We start from the raw sequence: 25,808 nt of genomic DNA, 5'->3' as shown, positions 1-25,808 counted from the left end.
ACGCAATGAGGGCAGACACACAAGTCTTCAGGACGAGAGTGGAAAGGTGACTTCCTAACCATGTCTCTGCCTGTCCCACAGTCCTGAGAGTGAGAGCACAGACTCTAGGTACATCACAGAGCCCAACTGCATTGGTCTTCACAGTAGATTTTCACGATTCAACGTTGGGAGGTCAGTAAAATAGGGCAGCACCACTGACAGCACACTTTCAAGTAGGGAATCATATGGTATGTGAAATCTATCCTCATGGATCCGTTTGAAAACATGGCTTAAGATGTGGCTCAGTGGCAAAGGGCCTGCCTGGCATGCACAAGGCCCTGGGTCTGACCTCCAAAATGCTTGAAAATGAAAATACAACAAGACCTTGAACTTTGAGAATGAGAAGCTTCTGTCTCTGGGATCACTGGTCAAAGACGCTGAACGGATGGGATATATTCCAAAGAACTGATGGTGGGTACATTTTACAATGACAAAGTAAGTAAAAGTAAAAAACCAATTGGTGGAGTCTATACTTGCTATGGTAATTCATCTGTAAGTTTATCTGAAGAGATGTTTATGAAAGCGAGAAAGTAGTGTACCCTTCTCAGAAGACTTGGAAAGCAAGCATTGGGTCTTGCACACACACAAAGGAAATAAGAAATACAAGGAAGTCCTTAAGACTTCCCATCTGGAAGTGACTGAAGCTGAGAAGGAAGGGGATTGAAATTCACCTCTGGGGCTTACCTGTCATGAACATCATTGTTCATGCCAAGGAAATGCATGCCAAGTAAACATCCAGCTATCTAGCAAAATACCAGATGCACTGTGTTTTGAAACACACTTAATGAAAGTAGCCAAAGAGCTCTAGGCTAGGAATCAGCTTGTGACTTCTAAGAGCCACATATCAAGGGCCCTTACCTCACTAGCCTGTTCCTTCTGGAAAAGGAAGATGGTGTCCACTTCCCACATCCATGCCATGACTAAGGAGTGACCTTCAAAACCGGAAGGTAGTTTACAAACCTAAAGTACAGGGGCATGTGTAGTGCCCTTTTAAAACTCTATTAGTTGGGTTTTCTTACTGCCTCTAACTCTCTGTTCCACCCTTTACCCCTCCTAATACCTTCCAATACCCCAACACTAGGTAGGAGAGAAAGAAGGTTAGTAGGGAGACGGGGCAGAGTTCTCTTTAGCTACTTCTGGGTGGTTAGAGCCATTGGGTTTTGGGGGGCAATACCAATCTCAGTCATCAGGATGTTCAGTGAGCCTTCTTCCTTCTCCAACCATTACCACCAAGTCCCCCTTCCCCCTCTGCATCCTCCTTCCTCTCTCTGTGCTCTGATATTTACACTCTCTCAGAGTCCACAGAATTAAACTAACCGCACCTGGCAAAGACCACTCCCCTCTCCAAGCCTCATGAGGCTGTTACCAGCTGTGGATGATTGTTTACATAACACAACTGGATTATTAAAGAAACCAAACTTCCACTACAGACACGTCTCTCTCATGTGCCACCATGCTGGCACAGAAAAGGGACTGAGAACACCACCAGCAAACCTTTGCTGCTCTAGCAAGGAGGCTGGATGGGGCAACTACAAGAGTATTTGCTATGGCTCCTTGACTTCCATCCCATCCCTAAAGGAGACCATCTTGTTCTACATAGCAGTCATCGGACGGAACTGAGGCACCCGATTTTGGCAGTGTGACACTGTCTGCCAGATGAAGTTCATCCTGACTCAGATGGTCTACTGTGTTTAAGTAATTCTGAATTGTGTATAGGATATGGAAAATTAGGCAAGCACAAAGAAAACTCTGCAAAGCAAAGGGGACATGGGGGAGGCGGGGTCCATGTCTGTGCTGAGGCTGCCTAATTGTTACATGTAATTAAGCATCGGGTCTGTAGACTGTGTGATCTAATAACACCTGAAAAAACAAGAACTTGGTTTCCCTGTGGCAACTGGCTGCGCTTATTAAACACTCACAGCACTATAATTTTGCTCTATTTCAACTAGTCTATTTTGGGTTTCTGTGGGTTCGTAAGTCCTGATTTTCTAAGCCAGTGAAACACAACCCACTTCTGTGTCTTTCATCACTTCTCATTTATGGCATATGTGTCAAAACCTGAGCAAGATGGATTTAGTTCCATTCGGCAGACAGCGCCTCCCCTGAACCCAGTACCAGCGAAATTCCTCACACTGTTGTACAGTGTTTGCTTCCACAAAGAGCAACTTTTACCCAGAGGATAAAAGTATTTCAAAGTTTAAAATACTCTGCTGCCAGAGAGCCGACTAATTGGAAGTGCGTCTGAAATGCTTTGAAGCCATGTTAACCTTTTCCTTCAGGGTTATGCACTGCAGAGCTATTATTTTGCTAATATGACATTTTCTTTTGAATTTCACATCCTGAGTTTAACAACATGGCCAATAATGGCACAGATTATAACCAGCATGCTGGAGTTCGTGTCATGAACAGTCTTTATGACTATCTAAGCTCCTCAATGGAAACATTGATTTTAAAGAGTAGAGACAAGGCTTTTGGGGGAACTGGGGGTGGGGGATAGAGGTGTAACGGAGCCCTTGCGTGTTAGGGAAGCAGTCTGCCTTGGTGTACCCTCACATCCACCCTCAGATTTCAATGTTCTCTTTTCGTAGTCCCTAAAATGACATTGGCAGCAGATAAAAGATTTAGACAACAGAGTGAAGGGGAAACAAAAATCAAGAAAATGTATACGTAGTTCTGTCGGTATGGTACGAAGGAATTTCACGCAGAGACCTGGGTCTGCATAACGGCCTCTAACGAACCTCTCTGATTTAGGCCTTGTGTTAAAACCATCTCTGTATTCCGCGCAAGTTGGTGCACTACCATGCATGACTCTACTAGCGCTTGGGAGGTGAGAGCTCAGAGCCTATGACTTTGAGACTCACCTGGGATACACAGCCACCTCAAGACCAGCCTGAGCTACATCTCCAAACCCCCGAGAGCTAGGGAAGCAGTTCAGTAGAACACTTGCCTAGTGTGTGTACCCCTAAGTTCAATCCCCACACTACAAGAAGAAAAGAAACTCTCCCAGCAGCTGTCATTTCCGGGAGCCTTCCCAGCAAAGTGTGGTCCAGAGGTCAGCGTTGCTTGGATAGTCTATCCTCTACCATCTCCATTCCCATCTTTTTTTTTTTTTTTTCATTTTAGATCTCTTCTCTGTAGCCTCTCTTCTAATGGCATTGGCTCAGTTTCCAGTTAGCTAATACTACAGGAGCCAGGGTTTGGGTCTCGGAATCTCAAGTAACCATACGCCATATGGTGAATACAAACCACCTGTTTTTCTAGTAATAAAAAATCCATTACTTTTTTTTCTGTTTCTCAGACTGCTTTAAGATTTTTCTCTTAAAGCTTTGTCTTAAGAATTCTAAATATCTTATAACTCCAACAGTCCAGCTTTTTCAGAAAGGGATTCAAATTGGACCAATGTGAGCTCCTGGAAGTCAAGATGCCAGGCCAAGTGGAACACCGAGGCCAACTTCAATTTTGTCTTAAAATGATAATTACAGCTTTAAACTTGGCATCACAGACAGACAATGGCTACACAGGGAGGGCCATCTCCATCTGCAGAGGCAAGTGGCACCATCAAATGCCTCTATTGCTAAGCAACAGCGGGGAGCTAAGATCAAGCAGCTCTGGGATCTCAAACAGCACAAAGATGAATCAATTCAGTTCCGAGCCCTACAGGTGTTGGGAGGGGAGCATCCCAGAGCAGAGGGCTACAAGGCAGATGCACGTTATGCAGCGGTGTCGCACACACCATTTCAATTTCAAAGTATTTGCTAGAACGTAATCACAGGCTGCTGTGTTCTGTGGCAGAGAAGCTAAACATGCTTCTCTCTCCAAAAATGAAAATACATTCATTAAAATTAATTTGATTAAGAATAATCTGAATAAAGCCTGTAGGAATCCAAGAGACCGTGTCTATATTAGTTACCCATCACTGTATTATAGATTACTCTAAAACTTAAAGGAAAACAACAAGCATCTATTATCCCAGCTTCTTCACGATATGGTGCTGGGGTTTCAAATGAATTCTCAAGCCAAGATGCTCAACATGCCCATGGAGTCTCTGCTGGGGCTGGACAATGTAGTCCCAAGCTCATTCATACATGCAGCTGGTAGGTAAATCTGTTTACTTTCTTGCTTCATTGGCCTCTCTTCATGACAAGGAGATGCATTTCTTCTATAGCAAGTGGGCCAAGAGAGCAATGGTCCAAGAGACAACATGCTATTCCTCAGATGACTGGGTCAGTCAGGTTTCTATCACTGTGACAAAGCAGCCAAGAAAACCGCTTATGAGAGGAGGGATGTAGTTTGAGCTCATGATATTAGAGGCGTCAATCTATCATCATTTGGGCTCACTGCAGTAGGCTTGGTGTTGGGACAGAGCATTAGAGCAGGCAGCACAGTGCACAGCAATGATGTTTATCCATGGCAGCCAGGAAGTATACAGAGACAGAGGAAGACTCCCTGAGAAAGCTACACCGATCAAAGTCTCACCCTCGGTGACTGTAACAGTTGATACTGTCAACTTGATATAACCTAGAGTCATGTAGGCACACTTCTGAGCCCACTAAAGGCAGCAGCATACCATAGGCTGGGGGCTGGGGCTGGATACAGAGAAAGCAAGCTGAGTACAGATACTCATCTTTCTGCCTCTTGTAGATGCACTGTAAGCAGCTACCTGGAGCTCTTGCTGCTTTGACTTTCCTGTCATGAAGGGCTGGACCTTTAAACTGTGAGCCAACGTGTACCCTTCCTTTCTTACATTTGCTCCTTGCTAGGTACTTTATCATGACAATGAGACAAGTGTCCAATACAGTTACCTACTCTCTTCAACCAGGCTTCACCTGTTAACAGTTTATTCATCTGGAAGTTTGTCAGTTGATTAATCCACAGATAAGGTTATAACCCCCCCCCCCCCGAGGATGTAATCCTCCCTCAAAATCTAGCAGCAGGGAAACAAGCCTCTAACACATGACTCTTCGAGTGCTGTTGTTAGAGTTATACCATAACAATGACGAATAGGCTGCAACGTTCCACTGATCACTTCTACTTCGTTTTATATATGGGAAGCAAGTTACAAAACTCTTCCTACAGCAGTGGTTCTCAACCTCTGGGCTGTGACCCCCTTGGAGTTGAAAGACCTTCTCACAGGGGTCACCTAAAATGCAGATATTCATAACAGTACAAATTCATTAACAGTAGCAAAATTACAGTTATGAAGTAGCAGCAAAAATAATTGTATGGTTGGGAAATCACCATATGAAGGACTGTATTGAAGGGCCACAGCATTAGAAAGGTTGAGAACGCTGTCCTATTGAAGTGGGAAATCATTAGATTTTCTATCTGAAAGGAAGAGGTGTGAAAATTGTAGGTATGTCTTTAAAACAGCAAGACCACTCAACAGAAATGTGTATGTTATTTTCTAAACAGAAGTGGCTGCACTACAGAAATCCAAAAGACCAAGTTTAAGCTGTGCCCACCCCACATATATAAAACTGAGGTTGGGGTTGGTGCATATCCCACAGGCTCTTTCTTTGTTTATGTTTTTAACCATCGGGGCCCCACTGGGCCAAGGCTACAAAGTGCTGGTGAAATCCAACCACGGTGGTTAAGGAGAAGAGCCAATTGACAGGATTTCAACCTGCTACTTATTGTAATTTGCTTAATTCTCTGTCTCAGTGTGCTTGACTGAAAGTGAGTGTGGTGATAGCAGCAGCAATAACCATAACAATAACTTCCCAAATAAGCTAAAGCTGCTTGACATACTGTATTAAAATCTATGACTCCAAAATTTGTTCACAGTACTGTGACTCAATTTATATACAGATATATCCAACTGGGCAGAGAGGGACAAGGGTTTACAAGATGTATGAAGCTTTGGGAGGCCCTTTGCAGGCAGTAACCACGTTACTATATATTTGCGCTCAACAGAACAGGGTAATTCATGTCATCAAGTTGCTGTCTGAGGTTTGCCAGCACCTAGAAAGCCAACAGTCTACCACCTGTGCCAGTGAGTGCACCACTGACACAGAACCATGTCACGGTTGCCTTGGGCTGTCTTCTGCCAGGTGATAATAGCAGGTTTCTGTAACATAGCTACCACCTTTAATCTTCAGTGTGCTAGCTTTTAAAAGTTTCATGACCAAAAGCTTATCACATTGTTTTAATAAATGGGGCTAATGAAATGCTATAAAAGTATAACATTATCATTGATTATTTCTCCAAATGAAAATTCACTTTTTTTTTTTTACTGTACATTATTAGAGGCTGTTAGTAACCTCTAACTTTCCAGAACAACAATTTTCAGTTTGGGGAGGTAATGATATTATTGTTTAGCTTGGCATATTTATTAAGGTTCAAACCCCCAGGGAAACAGAAGTTTCTGAGTCGAATAAAGTAATAACTTGTGTTTTTATGATGCTGCTACATCGCCATTGGATAGTGAGAAGTTTTCTGGCTCATCAGAGGTTGCACTCAACATCATGTCTTTGTTGAAATACTCTATTGTATGTTAATTTCTAAAAATCTATAGCCTCTTCACAAACGCAAATTCCTATGTTTACATACTGCTTGATATTCCTAACTCATCTTGTTCAGCCTTTGATTTTTCACATCATTAAAATAACAGGCTTATCATCTATTAATATTTTTTAACCACAGAACTGTTCTGCAGAATGGAGATCAAGTTTCAAAGGGCCACTGAAGAGCACAAGTAAGATCAGTACCCTAGTGGATCCAGAAAGATGTGCTAGGGAACTACAGAGTCCTGACCAAACCACAAGAGGCAGGGCCAGCATTACGAGGTGCGACTGGTGTCATCAAGAGCCCCATACCCAAAAAGACACAGCTTGGCTTGAATAACATTTTTTAAATGTCAAGAATGGCTTATTTTGGGGGGGGGGTGACTTTTGGTTCAGTGAGGTCTCCCCAATTACAATTATTTCCCAAGCTCTTGGTTACCCTACAGAAAGATAATAATAATAATGCTAAAAACACCACAGTGTTTTGAGTCAGAGTATGGAAAAATTAAGCTGGTAATGACTTGGAATCTTTATCCCTCCTGGACCGCTTTCATAGTGCTGGAAGGTGCTCCAAACACTACCAGAGGAGAAAAGCAATCACCAGCTGTGAAACGACCTCCAATAGTAACCAGTCTGGCAAGACATGCTCACTGGTGCAAAAGTGGTACCAAGGTCACAGGAGCAAGCAATTACTTCCTAGTTGGATTTAAGGCGCAACTGAAGTCTATTCCTGGCACAATTATCGGAGCCAAGAACCAGAAGCTACACAGGTCACGTGACCGATTACTACTACTGTGCCAAAGGGGCACATCGCTCAGCACTCAGACTTGCCATTTTATCTGCAGACCGGTGCATCCCTCAACCCTGTAGTGGACTCATATAACACAGAGACCCACAACTGGTCAAGGTGCAGAGAATAAGAGACTGTGGCCTGGTCGGTCCTAAACTCTATAGCATATCCTCTCCTTCTAGGGCCCAGAGATCACTGTGAAAGATGGGAAAAGAGACTGTGAGAGCCAGAGGCAGTGGACGACTACAGCGAAATCATCTTTTGTTTTGTTTTTTAAAGACACAGTAGGTAGTTCTACAGCACACACAAGAACTGATGAAGCTCAAGGCAGGTAAAATTCCAGCATGGAGAGGGGAGGCCTGCACGAAGTCGCACCACTAGATGAAGACTCTGGGTAATTGACAGCTGCTGATAAAGGAGGGGTCAGCCTTGTTTAAAGGTGAAGTCCCCTGGGATTGACCATGTTCCGGTAGAAGGCCACACATCCAACAGTATACAGGCAGCACTGACTGTACTTGGTGGGTTGGTTTGTTCATTTGCTTGTTTGTTTTTAATAAAAGAGGGCATATAGTTGGGTGGGTACAGAGGGAGGTGAATCTGGGAGAAGTAAACTGAAAAGGCTGATGACTATGATCAAAATACATTCTGCAAAATATTTTTTTAAAGCTAATAAAAATGGGGGGAAAAAAGAAATTCTTGGTAAGTTTTAGACCAGGGACAATAAAATGCCTTTTTAATTTTGCACTTTGCTCTACAAATGGGGCAACGGTTCTAGCTAGAGGACACAGCACCCTATAGAGGTGCACAGAAGTCTCCAGAATAAGGATATATGGACAGGAAGAGCAGGAATCAGCGGAAGGAGAGCTGTGTATGGTGTAAGAGAAAAGTGGGCTTCTGCCAGAAAGTGCAAAGATGGAGAGCCTCTACCTACGAAACACAGCACTGGGGCAGCATCTGTCCTTACATCTCTTACTGGCAGCAATAAAGCAGATGAGGCACTCTGCCCATGTGCTGCAACGCCCTGACCATCCTCCAGTAGAAGGACAATCAGAGAGAGCAAACCTAGTCTCTCCAGGCTGGCAGGCATCAATCACTATCACAGTTCCACCAGCAACATATCTCTCTCTCTCTCTCTCTCTCTCTCTCTCTCTCTCTCTCTCTCTCTCTCTCTCTCTCTCTCTCTCTCTTAGCACTGGCCTCTAGGAGGCTCTCAGAAGCCCAGGAGGCAGGTGTATTTCGGAGTCCCCTAGCTGTTCTTTTCCCACTGCAGTCAGGCTCCTCTGGGATGTGCAGCAGTAAAATGTCTACATGATGTGCAGCCTCTGATTTGGAAACAGTAAATCCACACGTGACTCCTGCCAGCAGTTTCAATTTTAGCTTGTAATATAAACACTGGCAGTAGACCAGATGCTTTGCCTTTCCCTACAGCTTCATTGGTGCAGATAAGCCGTTTAAAAGGGCTGAGTGTCCTCACAGATCCTGAGAGCATGTCAGGGTACACGGGCAGCATTAACTTAATTGACAGAAATCAATATCTCACTGTAAACGCAACCCTATTCTCCATGCAGACATAAAAGCTTCCTCTGACAAGATCTTATCACTGCAAGAAGGCCCTGGTTTCTGCCTGCAGAAGATCACGGCTCCCTCAAGACCAACTAAGGATCAACCCTTTGGTTGCTAATTTCTCCCGAGCTCGTCTCCTTTTACTCCCCACACTGCTGTATCTCCCACTTAGGGCAATGCTAAGGGTAATTCGGGTACCTGCAGAGATGAAACGATGGAAGGTGAGAGAGGGAGCAGGATGGGAGCCTCCCATAGAGGTCCTCTGAAAGACTCCATCCAGCAGGGGATTGAAGCAGATGATGAAACTCATAGCCAAACTCTGGGCAGAATGCAGGGAGTCTTACGGAAGAGTTGGGAGGAGGGAGATAAGAGAACCAGAAAGAACAGGAGCTGCGCAAGACCAAAGAGCCAACAAATCTAGGCTTGGGGGTGTGGGGGATGGGGGGAGCTTCAGAAACTGATGCACCAACCAAGGACCACACACGGAGAGGCCCTAGGCTTTTGGATGTGGCTGACAGGCACCTCAGTCTTCATGTGGGTCCGTAGTAAGAGGAGCAGGGGCTGTCCCTGCCATGGGCTCTGTTGCCTCCTCTTCAATTGCTTCTTCCTAGCAGGGCGGCCTTGCCAGGCAACACAGGAAGAAGATTCAGGAAGTCCTGATAGGCTGTGGTCATTTGATAGAGGAGGAAGGCTCACCATTTCTGAGGGCTAGGGGAGGGGGAGGGGCACAGGGGGAGGGGAGAAGAGGAAGGGAGGGTGGGACCAGGAGGAGAAAAGGGAGGGAGGCTCTGATCGGGATGCGGAGTGAATAAATATTTTAAAATAAATTTAATAAAAAAGAAAAGAAAGCATGGAAGATGAGTATGCTGTGCACAGACACAGATGTGAGGATGGATAGAAATTACACATTCCAGGTTTCCTCTGAGCTCCGGCTTTTTTGCAGTGAATATGGGGTTGGTGGCAACATTGAAGGCAAGAAGGCAGCGATTAGGTCATAAGTGTGAGTCTCCACCTCAGCCACTGAGCCTAGGCAAAGTGACAATGCAGGTGTCAATGCAGGTGACAATGAGATGCGTCCCAAATCTTTGAGCTTGGGTCATCGCCCTCTGAAAAACCAAAGTGGCCGAACACAGTGGAAAAATGGAGCTAACTCTCTGGAAACAGGCCAGCATACTGCCATTGAGAAGCTGGGAGAGAAGCGTGAGGAAGAGAGTCCGGAATCCATGAATAGCATCTACGGGTAACTCAGCACATCTAAGCTCCAGCAATCTTCAACCCCAGCTGTAACTGATTACAGTAAGCCCAAGGTCAACCGCTGACAGCCTACAGCCAACGGTGGCCCACAGAAGTGTTTTGTTTGGATGGAACTCTGTTTATAAAGAACACGTCTTCTCTTTCAATGTCTAAAACTGCAGAAGATTTCTCAAAAAAAAAAAATCCCCCAGATTGTCTGGCTTTCTTTTAAAAAACAAAGGCAAAAACAGAGAGAGAAAGCACATCTGACATTTGTAATGTTTCCTTCCTTTTAGAGTGATGCACAGCAGAAACTGAGCTGTGGCTGTCCCCTGTAAATGTGTACCGGCTTCCTATCTTCTGGTTAGGTTACCTTCCTGGCCCTAAGCAGATGGACCGGTGATGTAATCAACCAGCAATTAAGCACTGTGAGACATAGCCAACTTGCTCTGTAGCCTCTTGGAGCAGCACCAGTAAGAGAATCATCTACACAGAGCACGGGAAAGGTCTGCACACAGAAGGAAGACTTGGCAATGCAGCTTAGCCAGGGAAGAGGGTGTCCAGGCTTCTGCAGTAAGGACGTGGGTCTGTTTAGGAGGTGCAGAGAAGACATATGATCGCCAATGATGGATACTTTGTGCGGTCAAGCTTGTCCTGCGGCCCCTTACCAAGAAGAGAATGCAAGAGCCACCTGCCATAAGCATTCTTATGCTCATGAAGGCTCAGAGTTGTGTTCATAGCAGAGAAAGATGCAGCCTTTCAATTCCACAATTTTAATGCCAGGAGAGTGTGTGTGTGTACATGTTTATCTAAAAATATACTTTGAGATCACAATTAATTTAAGCTTGGTTTGCTAATGCTCCGTGTTTTCTATTAACTGTGGTGATAATATGTTTATGTAAAAGTATACATTAAAGTATCTAACCTCTTATCCCCTTAATTTCAACTCATTGTCTTTGATGAAATGAAGTATTTTTAACAATGTGAGAAGAAAACAGAAAATATGCCCCAAACAAGAATACTCTAGCGGAAAACAAAGAGAGATTCTGAACCCACAATGAGCACGTGAAAGAGTAAAATGAAAAACAAAGTCATTCTAAATGCTTTCAGTTCAAACTTATGCAATGAATAACAGACCTGCCAAATGTAAGGGCTCTAGTTTCAATGATACTTTCAAAGGCTGTGTACATAAGTAGACTTGGGGTACTATTTTGTTGGGTGGATTTCATGGGCCAGCTATATATTTATACAATCACTATAAAACATACCACCATTTATATCACCAGCAATGTCCAGCTCCCACATCCAGCAAAGACTTGAAGGAGCCTTTTCAGTTCAAACAGAGGCTGAAGCCAGATGTGTTTGCTTGCACGTTAGTCCAGGTTACTTGGAAGGCTGAGACAGGAAAATCATTTTAATTCAGATGTTCACATCCAGACAATACAGGAAGCCCTGTCTTCTGGATTTCTTTCTGCTTGTGTCATAAAAAAACACTCTAACCAAAAGCAACTGAGGTGTGGGTTGATTATTTCAGCATATAAGCTGAAATAAGTCCATCACTGCAGGAAACCATGGCATGAACTCCAGGTAGGCACCATGGAGGAACACTGCTTTCTGGCTTGCTCTCTGGCTCATTTCTTGCCTGCTCAGCCAGCTTCCATTATTGCCCAGGACTATCTACCAGGGACGGACACCGTCCACAGTGATCTCAGTCCTCCAACGTCAACAATCAAGACAACCCCTCAGTGACATGCCCACAGATCAGCCTGATAAAGACAATTACTCAACTGTTATTCTTTTTCCAGGTCTTGTCAAGTTGATGGTTAGAGCTAGCTATGCCAGTCCCATTTTAGAAACCAATCACAGAAACAAAACAAAAACAAAAAATCTAATGTTGGTTCCAGAAAGTGCAATAAAGTGAGCAAGTAAATAGAAGTCATACAGATTACACTGGAAGAAACAAAACTGCTATTATTCATGGATGAACTTATATGTAGAGAATCCTACAGAATATAAAAATGCTAGTGTAACTAACTCATAAACCAATAACTGAAAAAAGATATAAGTAAGTGAAGAGTTACCCCAAATTTGTGGACTGAATACTGAGTGTTGTTAAGAGTGGGTAGCTCTCCTCAGAGTGATTCATGGACTCCGTAGAATCACTATGCACATCCCACTACATAAAAACCAAACTTTCAGCTCCAACATATAACCAACTTGGAACTGACCACAGTTGTGCTTACCACAAGAAAAAGCTGGGCAGACTAAAACTAAGTAATGTTCCTGAGACACACCAGAAAAGTAAGCTGCAGGGCAAATGGCTGCCCCACATCTGAAGAGATAGGTGGATCCAGAGAGGTGACCCAAGGCCTGACTGAAGTATGCCAATGGTTCAGAAATGAGTTTGAGGAGCCCTGAGTCTACACTCTTAGATGGGCGCCATATTTGTGTGGGATTTACTTCCAAGAGCCACTTGTGTCTTCACAGTAGGAACAGAAGTGAGATCTCTTCCTGGTCCTTGTAGGGACAGTTAAAGAGGAATGTGGAATGCGCCTCACATCTTTGCTTCACAAAGGCATTCTTTTAAAGGAAAAAGACAGGCCAGAGATTGACTGGCTTCAGGAAGGCCTTCCTCATGTTCTGGTGCTTTCTGTTTTACCTCCAGGGGAAGTGCAATGGTCCACAGGGATCAGGGACTCAAGGAGGGGAAAAGCTGAAACAAGCACGGAAGCATGGGGCAGGCAGGAAAAGAAGCTGCGCTCTACCCAGAAACATCTGTGAGAATCAAGGCCCTGAGGCTGAGCCCTTAAAACACTACCTTCGCCTGAAAGGCACAGAACCTTCCTCTCCAACCACACGTTTTCAGAGACCTGGTCAATGGCTGCGGGTCACAGCAGGAAGGCTGCACATCACAGGATTCCTGCAAGGAAGTAGTTGAGGAGACCATAGGCAAGAGGGGTCACAAAGAAGAAATGGAAGCCTGTGTTTCCAATAAGTACACTGCAACCCAAATTCCTACGACATGAACACAAATCCCCATACTTAAATGCCTATCGAAATACCCTTATCTCTGTTATCTGTCAACAAGAAATTACAAGGTCTGTAGTAAGCAACACAATTCACCTTGATATATTTGCTCATTGTATTGGACGGCTCTCCATGCCCTAACTATATCCCTACTGCATCTGCAGACTTCCTGCTATCAGCAACCATCTGAAATGTATGTACCTTAAATTCTGCTCCATACAGAGCTCTAGTGCTTGAGCAAACGCCTTCAAATAACACTCTAGCCAATGTGACATCAGCACACAACGACCCCATCCATTCATTCTCCTACACATCAAGCTTATATACAGTTAAAGTAGCACCATGAGTCAAGCGCCGTGGGAGCCAGACTCGGGATCTGCACAATCTGACATTAACAGATGAAAACCAGCATGGCTGTACACACCATTCTCTCGCGGCAGCACGGCTAGCTAATCCGACCAACTTCCCCAGGAGTCTGGATATTAATGCTGCCCCCGCTGCCTTGAGCTTGCGGCTGTTTCTCATTCTTTCACCTAACCTCAGATTAACTCAGAAGAAACACAGGTGATGGCCGCCTGCAGGTCATCAGTATTTCAACCTCCAGCCCAAAGCAGAGACTTCCTGTAACTGTCATTACAGTGTAGGTAGTGCCTGGAAAAGAAACTATCGTGAGATAGGAGATACAAAGGGGTTTCTTACTTCTTTTGGATGGGACACCCCCAATTACTTAAGGGCCTTTCAGAAGACCCCCACTCCTCAATAGCGCTACCATGAGAGTCAAGCCTTTACCACATTTGTTAGAGGGCCTCATCCATATTCAAACCACAGCCGACTGAAAAGCAAATTCATCAGGAAGGCCACACAGCTTACGCTTCGGGGCCGCTTTATTTTCAAAGCCTCAAAGGTCTGCCTTCTTAGTTTTTGTCACTGCTTACTTTTGAAACCAGATCTCAGTGTGTAGCCTCAGGCTGACCTGAACCGCTCTATGGTCTGAAACTCACAGGGATTCATCTGCCTCTGTGTCCCAAGTGCTGGGATGGAAGGCATATGCCACCATGTCTGGCCTTAATGGTTTTTATCTAGGCATTTGTAGGCTTTTCTTGAGCGCTTTCTCAGGTTATGTAAGATATCAGACCCACCAATGAAATCTGGATCGGTCTCCAACTGGGTTCAGTATAAGCTGCAGATCCGCAATGGTAGCCCCATTGAGGACAGAATGCTGAGTCTGGTGGATGTTTGTAACCTGAAGTCAGTTACTGCCAGTTGCAGAACAAAAGCCGTAACAGGTTAGTTAGTGCTTGCCTTTGGATTTGCATCACTCAATCCTCGGCCCTGAGCCCCGGGCTCAGTTATCTCTCAAGAACTTCTGAGCTAAGAGGGGGAGGAAAACTCTTAAGCCATGTCGGCACCAAGTTAGACAACATCTTAGGAACTTGCCCCACCAGCTCAGAGCTGTGGGTACCCGGAACAGTGAAACCAAGCATTGCTGACCCTCATGGGAAGCCGCTCACCAAGATGCCTTAGAGTGACTGCTGTCACTTCCCCAGATACCTGGAGACATAGAAAGCCCCTTTTGTCTTGGAAAAGATAGCCAAATAACGCCCTACTATTTAAAACAGCACAGCTCCAAGAATGTGAAGGCAGCTACGGATTCTTCTGGTTGCAAACTGAGTCTAAATTATTGGCAATAGGAGGATCTATTCATTGGGACGGATTCATGAAGCTAGTGAGCATCCATCGATCGTTTACTATGTATACAATAACCATTCAAGAATATTGAGAATACTGCAACATGTAGACAAAAATTCCTGCCTCTGTGACTTTTATACTCATTGAAGAAATAATAAGCCAAAAAATTCTATCAAATATATGTAATGTGCAGTAGTGGTTAAGTACTGATGGGGAAATAGAGCAAAGACAGAGCGCATACGTGAAGACCTTAACGAGGAAGTTCAGCCTGATAACATTTCTGCTGCAGATGTGTTCCTCAGAGAGGTGTGGATCCCTGTGAGTGCAGCAGGATAAACAGTGAGAAATATGTGGGGAGCAGAGTGCTGCGGTCCCGAGGTTGTGGCCATCTCCATGGAAGCCTATAAACGTTTCCCAAAAGATAGCCACAGTGGCCAAGAGCTGCTGACATGAATTCCAAGCTTGGGGAGGTAAGGCCTGTGCTCTTTGGGTGAGAGGGGTGGACTGAGGCAAGCCAAGAGAGCATGGTATTGAAGCAAAGAATCTTCTCATCTTAGGAGAGGGCAGGCTCCACATTATAAAAGCATTAACAAATAAAAACATGTGAAAATAAAGACACAAAACTCTAATAGGTTTATTCACTGCACATGGAAATTGGGCAGGCACGGCTGCCATTAGCAGAGCCAGTAATTCCAAATGGATTCACAAACACATAAAGCTGCTGTCCATAAATAAAATCAGTTCTCCCTGTCTCCAAGACCAGGCAGGTGTGTCCAGTCTGACCTCCTTGTAAAGAAAAAATTTCAATCTAACTTTTTACTACATTTGCTCAACTATGTTTTTAGCAGCTTTATTCATAATAGCCAGAATCAGCAAACAACCTACATGTCCCTCAACTAAAGAATGGATAAAGAAACTGCGGTACATTTACACAATAGAATACTACTCAGCTATTAAAAACAAGGAAATCTTGAAATTTGCAGGCAAATGGATAGAACTTGAAAAGATCATCCTGAGTGAGGCAATCCAGACCCAGAAAGACACACACAGTATGTACTCACTTATAAGTGGATATTAGCCCAACATAGATGTCATCTGAAAGACTCCACCCAGTGGGTGATCAAGACAGCTCTTGGGGCTCATTCCTGGACTCCAGGTGAGAGTGGTATAGAAGAATAGGGGGATGGAAGGACCCAGAGAATTCAGGAGCCCCACAAGGAGGTCATCAAGGCTGGCAGATTTGGTCCCAGGGGGACCTGCATGAACTGTTGCAACAACCAAGGACAATGAATGCAGTAAACCTACACCCCCTGGTTCAGACGTAGCCAATGGACAGCTCATTGTCCACAGTTGTGGGGAGAGCAGGGACTGCCATGATCTCTGGTGCCCTATTTGACCACTTCCCCTTGGTCCCTACCTGGTGGGACTCAGAGGAAGGGGAAGCAGGCTATCTGGATGAGATCTGATAGGCTATGGTCATATGGTGAGGGAGGAGGTCCCCTTCTGTCAGAGGTCTAGTGGAGGGGAATAGGATAGAAGAGAGAGGGAGGGTGGGAATGGAAAGACATAAGTGAGGGGATAACAATTGAGATGTAGTCTGAATAAACTATAATAAATTAAATTTAAAAAAAAAGAAATCCCTTATGTCCACACAAAAGGTTTCTCTGTGCAATGATTAAATAGAAACACTTCAACACGCAACTGTCTACAGTAATTTAAAGCAAAGTCAGGTCTTATAGGTTTCAACTGGGCGTTGCCCTATTCCTGTATGCTTGAGTGGAGCTAAGAATAAGAACGCAGAAGAAACCGCAGAGGAGGCTGAAACACGGAAGCCCACGCTCCCTGATCCAGGTAGATCCAGGCGTGCTCTGTTTCCTGCAGTGAACCAGGACACAGCAGACTGGAGCAACCTGATAGGTAGAATCAGCAGGCAGGGAGGCCAAAGAGGCTGAGGAAAACGAGAGGTCCTCACGTCACAGGGCCCTTTCCCCTGCCTGCCTCTGTGTTTGAGGGCGTGCTGGTCTGAGCAATGCTTACTTCAATGGGGCAGTAACAAAATCCACTGCAGTGCTCACTGTTTCTCAGCATTCATTAATCCTGGGAATTTCTTTCCTTGGACACTCATTTGAGCATCTGGAGCCAGCCTTTCCCTGAACAATACTATGCTCTCTCTGGCCAGACAGAAAGACCATATCTTCCAATTCTTCCCTATTTTCATCCTGAGTCCTTTCCTTGGTGACCACTGAAGCACTCTCCTGCCCATGTCTCCCAGCCAGGTGGAAATCACAAGGAATCAATGCCACAGAGTGGCTAAGCCCCAGGATTGTACTTCAAAAAGAGATCCTCTTTCTAGCCACCTTAGCAGTAAGAAAATGACCCAGGGGCAGCTCCCTGTCCTTATAGCAGAGCCATGGGTACCATCCAATTCAATTCCAATTGCCTTTCCTTCTCGATCCAACTATATGACTCTAGTGTGCAGGCTGGCAATGTGCCAGCACTGTAATGACTCAGTAGCCCGCTCATACGGGATCCAGGCTGCCCTATACCAGCCATGCCCACTGAGGTCACTTAGCAAGTCCAGGTGGCCTCCTCAGAGACCCGGACAGCTCTCTGAAGGGTGCTCATCAGGCCTTCTCCGTGTGGAGAGAAAGGAGACTCTCAGACAGCAGAATCGTCAGCTTGTGAGAACAGCTGAGCTTGGTTCCTGTCTTAGAGTAATGCACATGAGAAGCTAAAGGCAGACTCCTTTTTCTAGAACTCATTCAAACAGTCCATCTTTGCTGTCTTTTTTTTTTTTAAAGTAAAATAGGACTTTGTCCCACTGGGGCTCCAATAGTGGGGAGATGGGCTCATCCTGAACTAATACAAAATCACTTCCCTTCACAAGCTCTGATTGAGTTAGGGAACCTGTGATGTCTAGCTTGTGAGAGTGGGCAAAAGGAAAAGGCTGTCTTTGCTTTTTGTTTTCTTTCTTTTTTGAAAACCACAGCAACTGACAGCTAATTCTGCTAAAAACCCAAGTTCTTACATTTTTAACCAGAGGGTGCTCATTAGTATAGAATGCAGACAATATTAAAAATCAACTGGATTGCCAAGATTGATGATTATGGGATGTTTTGTGCTATGCTAATGGATCCTTTGGGGGTAAAGTTTAAATAATCATTTGAGATGAAGAACACCTCTTGACACGTCCAGTGAAGTGCATGATGAAACACTGAAGGTGGTGAGTGTGCAAGTGGTCCATTTGGATGACATACAGAAAATAATGCCCTCCAGCCCTCCACATATACTGTATAAAGAACACATCTCTTTGTTCATCAACTTAGAACCAATCCGCACAGACATTTTCTGCTAGTTAATATTGTTCATCAATTTAGCACCAATTTACACAACTATTTTCTGCTAGTTACTTCTATAAAGTTAGGTTCATAGGCCATGGTAAAAACAAAAACAAACAAACAACAACAAAACGCTTTCTGGCCAATAAAGTGGATCTGTTCTCACAGCTCTACAAATTGTGATGAGAACCAATGGCTAAGCTCACACGAAGACACATCAATTACAGATTTATTTCAACATCATGCCTTCTGCGCATGAGGGAAATGACATTGATACTGAACATTATTTTTACCTATTAAAGCACTAGAATTTTATTTTTGTTAAATTTTCTTTTCCCTTGAAAACTGACCGGCGAGCCTCAGAAGGAATCGTGAAGCAACCGGAAGTAACCGGAAGTGGGCCGCTCTGCCACCTCCCACCCCCACCCCCCGGCTCTGCAAGCCTCCCTACATTCCATCAAATGCTTCAGATTCAGGGCAGGGGCGGGCGTGGAGACATGTCTCTGCCATGGGGCACAAAGGCCCAAGAACGGCATAAACAACACAGGGATAGTAACACATCCTCTCGGACTTGGAATTTCTCAGAAGCGTGCCTTAAAGATCACCCGTGAGAGATTCACCCGATGGTGGTTGCTTAGCTACTTATTTTTATTGTGTGTCTTTAGGGCATGATATGATGCATATGTGTGCGTATATGTATGTATATACGCATGTACATATATGTATGCATGAATTGGAGTACTTAAACCAAGCTTATTGATACATAATTCACTTTTTGAGATAAGGACATTTAAAATACATGCTTGGGATTTTTCAAGTAGTGATAGATTATTGTCATCATCAGCATCATTACCATCTGTGGTCACCAGACTGCACAGTAGCTCCCCAGAGCTTATCTTCCAATGGAACTGAAACTTTGTACTATGTGGGTAGCGTCTCCCTATCCTCCTCAGGCCTTACCCCTGTCCATAGGACTCTCCACTCTGTTCTCTGGTTCCACGCACCTTTTTTAGATTCCGAACATAACTGACACCATGCAGTGTTTATTTTGTGTGTGTGCCCACCTTATTTCATTTAGTGTAATGACCTCTAGGTTCATTGCTCAGTAATAGGAAAGACAAGATTTCCAGCTCACCGTCATCAAGACCCTGACGTCATCAAGACCCTTCCAGTCAAGAGCCACTGGTTCAATATACTCTGCCATGCAGTGGACTCACCTGGTGGGCTCCCATGTCCTGCTGCAGCTGTGGCAATCGCAAAGGCAGAAGCCGGTGAAACAGAGCAGTGGGGACTGTCAGCTACCTGTCCTGGTTATTTAAAAAAAAAAGGGGGGGGAGGGATGGAATGGTGAGGCACACAAACGATATTCTGTAGTAAATACTCTCATTTTAATACCTGTACTGGATGAAAGGTTGGGCCAAATGCACCATGCTCTTCCCCGTTAATAGGCACATAATGAGATTATACACCAGCCATCCCATTCTAGGCAGACAGCAGCCAAAAGTGTATGTCCCTGCAAAAGCGTGTATTTGAATCCTGACAGAAGCAGCCTTCGCTGTAGCCAAAAACTAGAAATGATCAAATGCCCATTAGCTGATGGGTAGACTTTTAAAATATAATATTATTCCATCACAGAAAGGGATGACGTTCTGACATATACTATAAAATGGAAGAGTCCAGAAAGCACTGTGCTAGGTGGAAAAGCCAATTATAAAGATCCTCCACTGGACGAGTCTCCTTTAAATGTCTAGAATGGATGAATCCATAAAAAAACTATAGATAAGTGATTATGGGGAAAGCAGAGGTAGGAGAGTATGTTGATGACTATCGGATTTCCTCAGGATAACAAAATGTTCTAAAATTAGACAGTGGTTATGGCCACCTGGCCTTTTGAGTATATAAATTCCAACAAACTACATATTTTTAAAAGGAAAATTTTGTGGTAAATGAATTACATCTCACAATAGGACTGTTTTCTACATCATGTTTTCTGTACAATTTCTTTATCAGTTGGATGCTTATTAGGCATGTGTGAGGCCTTTGGTTTGATCCCAACCCAAAGAAAGGATGAATTAAGTGTAGCCCACTTAAAACTGAAAAGATACAGGGCTGGGAGTATCTCAGTGGGTAAAGTGTTTGCTGCGTAAGTGTGATGGGCTGAGTTAGGAAATCCAGCACCCACTCAAAGCCGCCAGCACACACCCATAATCCTAGCACTGAGAGGCGGGAGGTCCCCAGAACTACCTGGCCACCCAGTCTAGCAAATTAGTGAGTTTCACATTCAGTGAGAGGTCCTAGATGAAAAAAAGGAGGTGGAGAGGGGCAGAGAAATAAATACACCTGGCATCCACATTTAGCCTTCACACATTCATGCAAAGGTACACACAGGCACACACTCATGCACGCATGCATGCACTCCCTCATGGGTGCTTGCTGCCAAGCCTGTTAATCTGAATCACATTATTGAATTCTGGCTCAATCCCCAGTACCCATATGGTGGAGGGACAGAGCCAGATACCATGGATTGTCCTCTGATTATCACATGCATGCATGCCATCACACACACACACACACACACACACACACACACACAGACACACACACACACACACACACACACACACACTTAGTTTTGAATTGGAAGCATGTAATTAATAAACATCCTCTGCAGCTGCTTTCACTTCTCAGACTGTACGAATCCTGTGGCATTACCTAATGCTGCTGCTGGCATCACTGTTGTCTCTCAGACTTTTAGTGAAAACAGTGCGCTCTGATTCTGATCTGAAAAGCATTGTGTAGCTTGCTTCTGAATTTTAAAATTCATACTATAAATAAATGAGTAGAAGGATAATAAATAAGCTGGATGGATAGATGGTTGCTATATAGGCAACAGATGATATAGATAGACAGATAGATAATAAATAGATGATAGATAGATAGATAGATAGATAGATAGATAGATAGACAGATAGATAATAGATAGAGAGATAGATAATACATAGAATAGATGGATAAATAAATGTATAGGATGGGTGGGTAGATACTTAGGTGAAGCAAAGAGTTTCACAATGTGCCCAAATATGAAAACACATGGCAAATATATTAGTAAACAAGTAAAAATATTGGCTAGACAATAAGAAAATATATGACACTCTCTCCTTTTTGTAGCCACTATTTTACCCCAGGTTCTAGGTTACCCCCTATGTTCTCAAGTCTCTGTGATAGATAATAAATAATAAATCCTTACATAAATCAAAATTTTATGTGAGTGCACATATGACGATAAACCAAAGCTCTAATAGCCAGGTGGCAATGAACCCAAGGAAGACCACTGTGACGCTTAACCAAGGGAAATGCCAGGTCCTGCACTGACCAGGGCATAAGGTGTAGTGGAGAGATTCAGATGACTTCACAGCAGTTGTGGGACAAGACAGGAAAGCCAGGTAGGCTTGTCATCATGTGCCAGGGCCACCCACACGGCAAGGTGACTGGTAACTGGCCAGGAATCTGAGCTTAAGAGCTGAGAGCTGGCCAGAGCCTCGCCCGTACTCTTCCTGCTGCTCTCACAGGCAAGGGCACCTACAGAACAGAGAGGCTGGGACCACAGAGGCACTGGCCACTTGAAAATGTGCACGTCCACGTTTTGCTAACACACCGTACCTGAACATAAGCCTGAACATAAGAGACGAAAGCACCTCAGCGCTTCACTTGGGTCACTTGGAGTGAATCTGGTTTCCTGGTTTTATTTCTGGCTTTGAAATAATCAGCTTTGCAAGGGGTGTCAGAAGGGAGACAATTCAAAACAGCTAACTCTGACTTGGATATTTACTTCAGCAGTAAGGACAGAAAATGGGGAGATAAACTATTTCTGCCTTTTTGAGAAGCCTCTCTTCCAATTAGCAGATGTTATCTGTGTTTCAAAACAAACTGTGGAATCATATGTCATAATTTTTATAACTGTATACTGAAAAAAATATACCAGGATCCACCACTAATAATAATAATAATAGAGTCCCATGCAACTGAACTTTATTTGTTGTTTGTTTGTTTGTTTTGTTTTTGTTTTTTGAGAGACAGGGTTTCTCTGTTTTCTTGGCTGTCCTGGACTCCCTTTGTAGACCAGGCTGGCCTCGAATTCACAGCAATCCGCCTGCCTCTGCCTCCCAGGTGCTGGGATTAAAGGTGTGCGCCACCATGCCCAGCTTGAACCTTATTTTATATGAAATAAGAATTACTGTAAGGTTTTCCCAAGCTTACTCATAATGCTTACACCGGGAATCGGGATAAGGAAGGTAATTCCTCAGCTGTTTCTCTGAGCAGAACACATCACAGTAATGGGATCAGCAGTGTCAGCCAGACTAAAGAAAGCCTTCTAGGTCAGTGACTTTTCCACCTCTCGGACCTATGTCATGTTACCTGCTTCTGGTTAACCTTAGAACAAAGACTGAGCAGTACGCTGACCTAGAAGCCCAAGGTGACTTCTGTCTTTCCGAATCCACGTCTGAGCCCTTACCTCCAGGCTGGCGGTATCGGAGGTGCCGGGGAGTTGAGGGGGAGGATCTACAAGGTGACAGTTCCACGGAGTCCCCTGCTCGGTCGGCTGGTACGGACTCCAGGACAGCTGCTGGAAAACACAGGAGTGTTACCCAGGCTGTGAGTTCAAAAGTACATGGCAAAACCATGTGTGAAAATGCAATTGTTTCTACCCATCATAAGAGTTTCATGTTGGCTTACACGCTTACAGAGCTTTGCTTGAAATCAGGTCATTCCTATCAGCAGGACACTAAGAACATAATTTATTAAGAACATAATAATCTTCACTACCCAGAAGTATGACCCACTGATTTTGTCGAGTCTTGGGGGGATGACCTTGGTTCACCCCTCTGCCCAGTGCAACAGGAAGTTAAAGAGAACAGACAGCGTGCAGTAAATCTCAGGCCTTCCAGAATGGCTTTTTCTTAGATAGAAACCAATAAACTTTCTCAGATTAGAAAATAAATTGGGATCAAAAGTAAGACTTCTTCTATGCCTAGGCTGCACCTTAAGGCGACCAAACTTTGATCTCTCTAGCCCTGTGTCTCAAGAGGCTCCGGGGAGGGGCTCTGTACCCACAAGGTAGCACTAACCAAGCTGGGCTGGGTGGCAAACTTATAAGAGCTAGAATTAAAGTCATATTTGAGCTCCCCACTAGCAGAGCTATAAACCAATTCTCTCTCATCCTGGAAAGGTGTGTTGATGAGTTCCAAGGCAGAGCTACCCATCGCTAGTAAACAAGTGAAATGTCTTTCTTTTTCTGGGTAGGTTTTCTGAAAGCTAGGTAAGAGCTTTGCCTCTAAACTACATCTGCGGCCCAAGTAAAATGTTCTTCAGTGAACTGTAGAGAGCTGACGATGGTGTGAGTCTCTGGGTGGCAGCTGATTTCCTGACAATGAAGAACTTGTCTTTCTGGGACTGTAAGATGGAGCTACCAGGACAGTGCTTCTAAATCCCTTCCCCTGACTTCTTATGCAGGTAGAACAATAGCATGTGCATTATTCCAAAGGAAAGTAAAACCAAAAGCAATACAAACACACATCTTCCTTGGCCTTCTAATCAAATTGTCCTTAATTGACTCACATTGATTAAATTTTAGTGCCATTTCCACTCTTTTTTATCCTGGTCAACTAAGCTACTTTCCTTTTCAGTATTCAAGGTTTCCTCTCAACAAACGTTACAAAAACCCATAATGATCTCATGTAAAACTATTTTTAAACTTGCATATTATTTACTCCCTTAGAAGTATGGCCACAGTTTTGATTCTTTTTTTTCTTTTCTTTTCTTTCTTTTTTTTTTTTTTTTTAACTCAATAGGGCTGGAAAAAGGAAGTGGTTAGAAGCTTTTCTTGAACGACGTAATTACAGTAAAGCTGGCAAGATGCATACAAAAAAAGGCAGTGCTTAGCTGTCAGTTTTATTATTTTCTAAATAGCTCCTTCAAAGTTCAATAATTGGAAGCATCTGTTCTGGAAGGCAGAGAAGATTATCAAATACGTATCTTTGGTTCAGTTCAAGCTCACATTCATTCATGTGAGGAGAGGAGGGAAACTATCGTCAGCAGTACATTATTTTTTAATTATGTATTGACTGAGAGAACTAGTTGGGACCCTGGAGTTCTGAAAGAGGAGGGACATAAAGCATAGCAGCGCAAGCTAACACACACTTACAGAAGAAGCCACAGCATCCCAGGAGAGAGGGGAAGCACCTCCTTCCCGGCTGGCTCGCTCTCAACCCAGAGCTTTGCGCACAGCTTTGCCTACAGGAGGAGTGGGCAGATGTGGGCTTCAAACAAATGCTAAAATCAGGAGCACTTTCAGCCTACAGGCAGGCAATTTTCAAACTAAGCACAGGGGAACAGACTCTGGTGCTGTGGGCTTGGGTGGCTAAATTGCATAACCGTGATCTGAGAAAACCCGATAGGTAAGGGACTGCAACTGTGCTGGCAGCCGTTGGGCTGTCCGTTCCTGCTCTGCTTGCCACTGGCTTGATTTTCATTGAGAACCTGTTAGCGAGAAATAGCTAGGTGTTTGTTTTGTGGAAACATATGTGGGTAGGAAAAAGCAGTAGAAGGACAGAAGGGCATTAGGTGATCCTAGAATAGATTTGAGGACCAGGTTGTGGGAAGATTAAATTACATTATTTATCTCTTTAAAAAAAATAAATCACTGCCCTGACTGGGCAGGGTGGCACACGCCTGTAATCCCAGCACTCAGGGAAACAGAGGCAGGCTGTTCTCTGTGAATTCGAGGCCAGCCTAGTCTATAAGGGGAGTCCAGGACAGCCAAGGCTACATAGAGAAACCCTGTCTTGAAAAAACAAAGACCAAAATTACATCCCTGCTTATTTTGAGGGATAGTTTGTATTCCTCGTCTTCCTTTTCTTCATGCCCATTTGAAGTTTCCTTGAAACATTACAAATCCAGCATTACCACTGTAATGACAATGAGATCAGGGAATAGTCACCAGCATCCTTCAGTGAGTTTTCCCTAATTGTGAGTGGCAGTAAGAGAGAGAGACCTATGTTCTCTACGGACGTCATGGGCAAAGCTGAGGTTACACAGTGAGATTCTATGGGGCTGGATTCTAATGTGCTAAGTCATAAATGCAGCAGCTCCTGGCGCTGGAGACTTACTCAAGTCAGCCAGCTGTTTTGACTCCTAATGTTATGCAAATCACATGCAAACACCTTTCAAATTAAAGATAGATCTGAGTCTTCCATTTCCCTTGCTACTCAGAACTGTTCAAGACCAGACAGCAAGGGGAAGCGAGTAGGACCCTTGGTTTACACAGACATCACCTGTAGCTATGCACACTCATGCACAAGCATACATCTCCACACACACATGTTCTGAATCATCAGGATGATGGCTCAGTGGTCAACCATGTCTTCCATAAAGCTATTCATGACCAATATTGCCCATATACCAATGCAGAGTAAAAAGAAAAAATAGTCTCTATAATTGATCAGTCTTATCTATTCAGAAAAAAATGCCACAGAACCACCATGACACCAGTTTTATTTCTAAGCCTTTCACTGTGAGGGCTCATTTATGAAGTCACAGTAGCCAGGAAAGATGAGCCTGCACAGACAA

General features: G+C 44.1%; 1 protein-coding gene across 5 annotated transcripts in view; it reads right to left on the bottom strand.

Moving 5' to 3' along the window:
• RASGRF2 (Ras protein specific guanine nucleotide releasing factor 2) overlaps positions 1–25,808 on the bottom strand; it is a 197,361-nt gene that overhangs the window by 49,663 nt on the left and 121,890 nt on the right. For 3 of the 5 annotated variants that reach the window (XM_084802046.1, XM_084802042.1, XM_084802044.1), the window contains exons 16-17: positions 22,696–22,806; positions 19,400–19,489 (exon numbers count right to left, since the gene is read on the bottom strand). In XM_084802046.1, the coding sequence (XP_084658172.1) occupies positions 19,400–19,489; positions 22,696–22,806 (201 nt within the window). The remainder of the gene's footprint in view (positions 1–19,399; positions 19,490–22,695; positions 22,807–25,808) is intronic. The other 2 variants (XM_084802043.1, XM_084802045.1) reach the window with 1 other exon arrangement.

This window comes from Acomys minous (genome assembly GCF_964271855.1).
Source record: "Acomys minous genome assembly, chromosome: 11".
Lineage (NCBI taxonomy): Eukaryota > Metazoa > Chordata > Mammalia > Rodentia > Muridae > Acomys > Acomys minous.
Note: the sequence above shows the minus strand (reverse complement) of the source record. Positions and strands in the feature narration are given on the sequence as shown.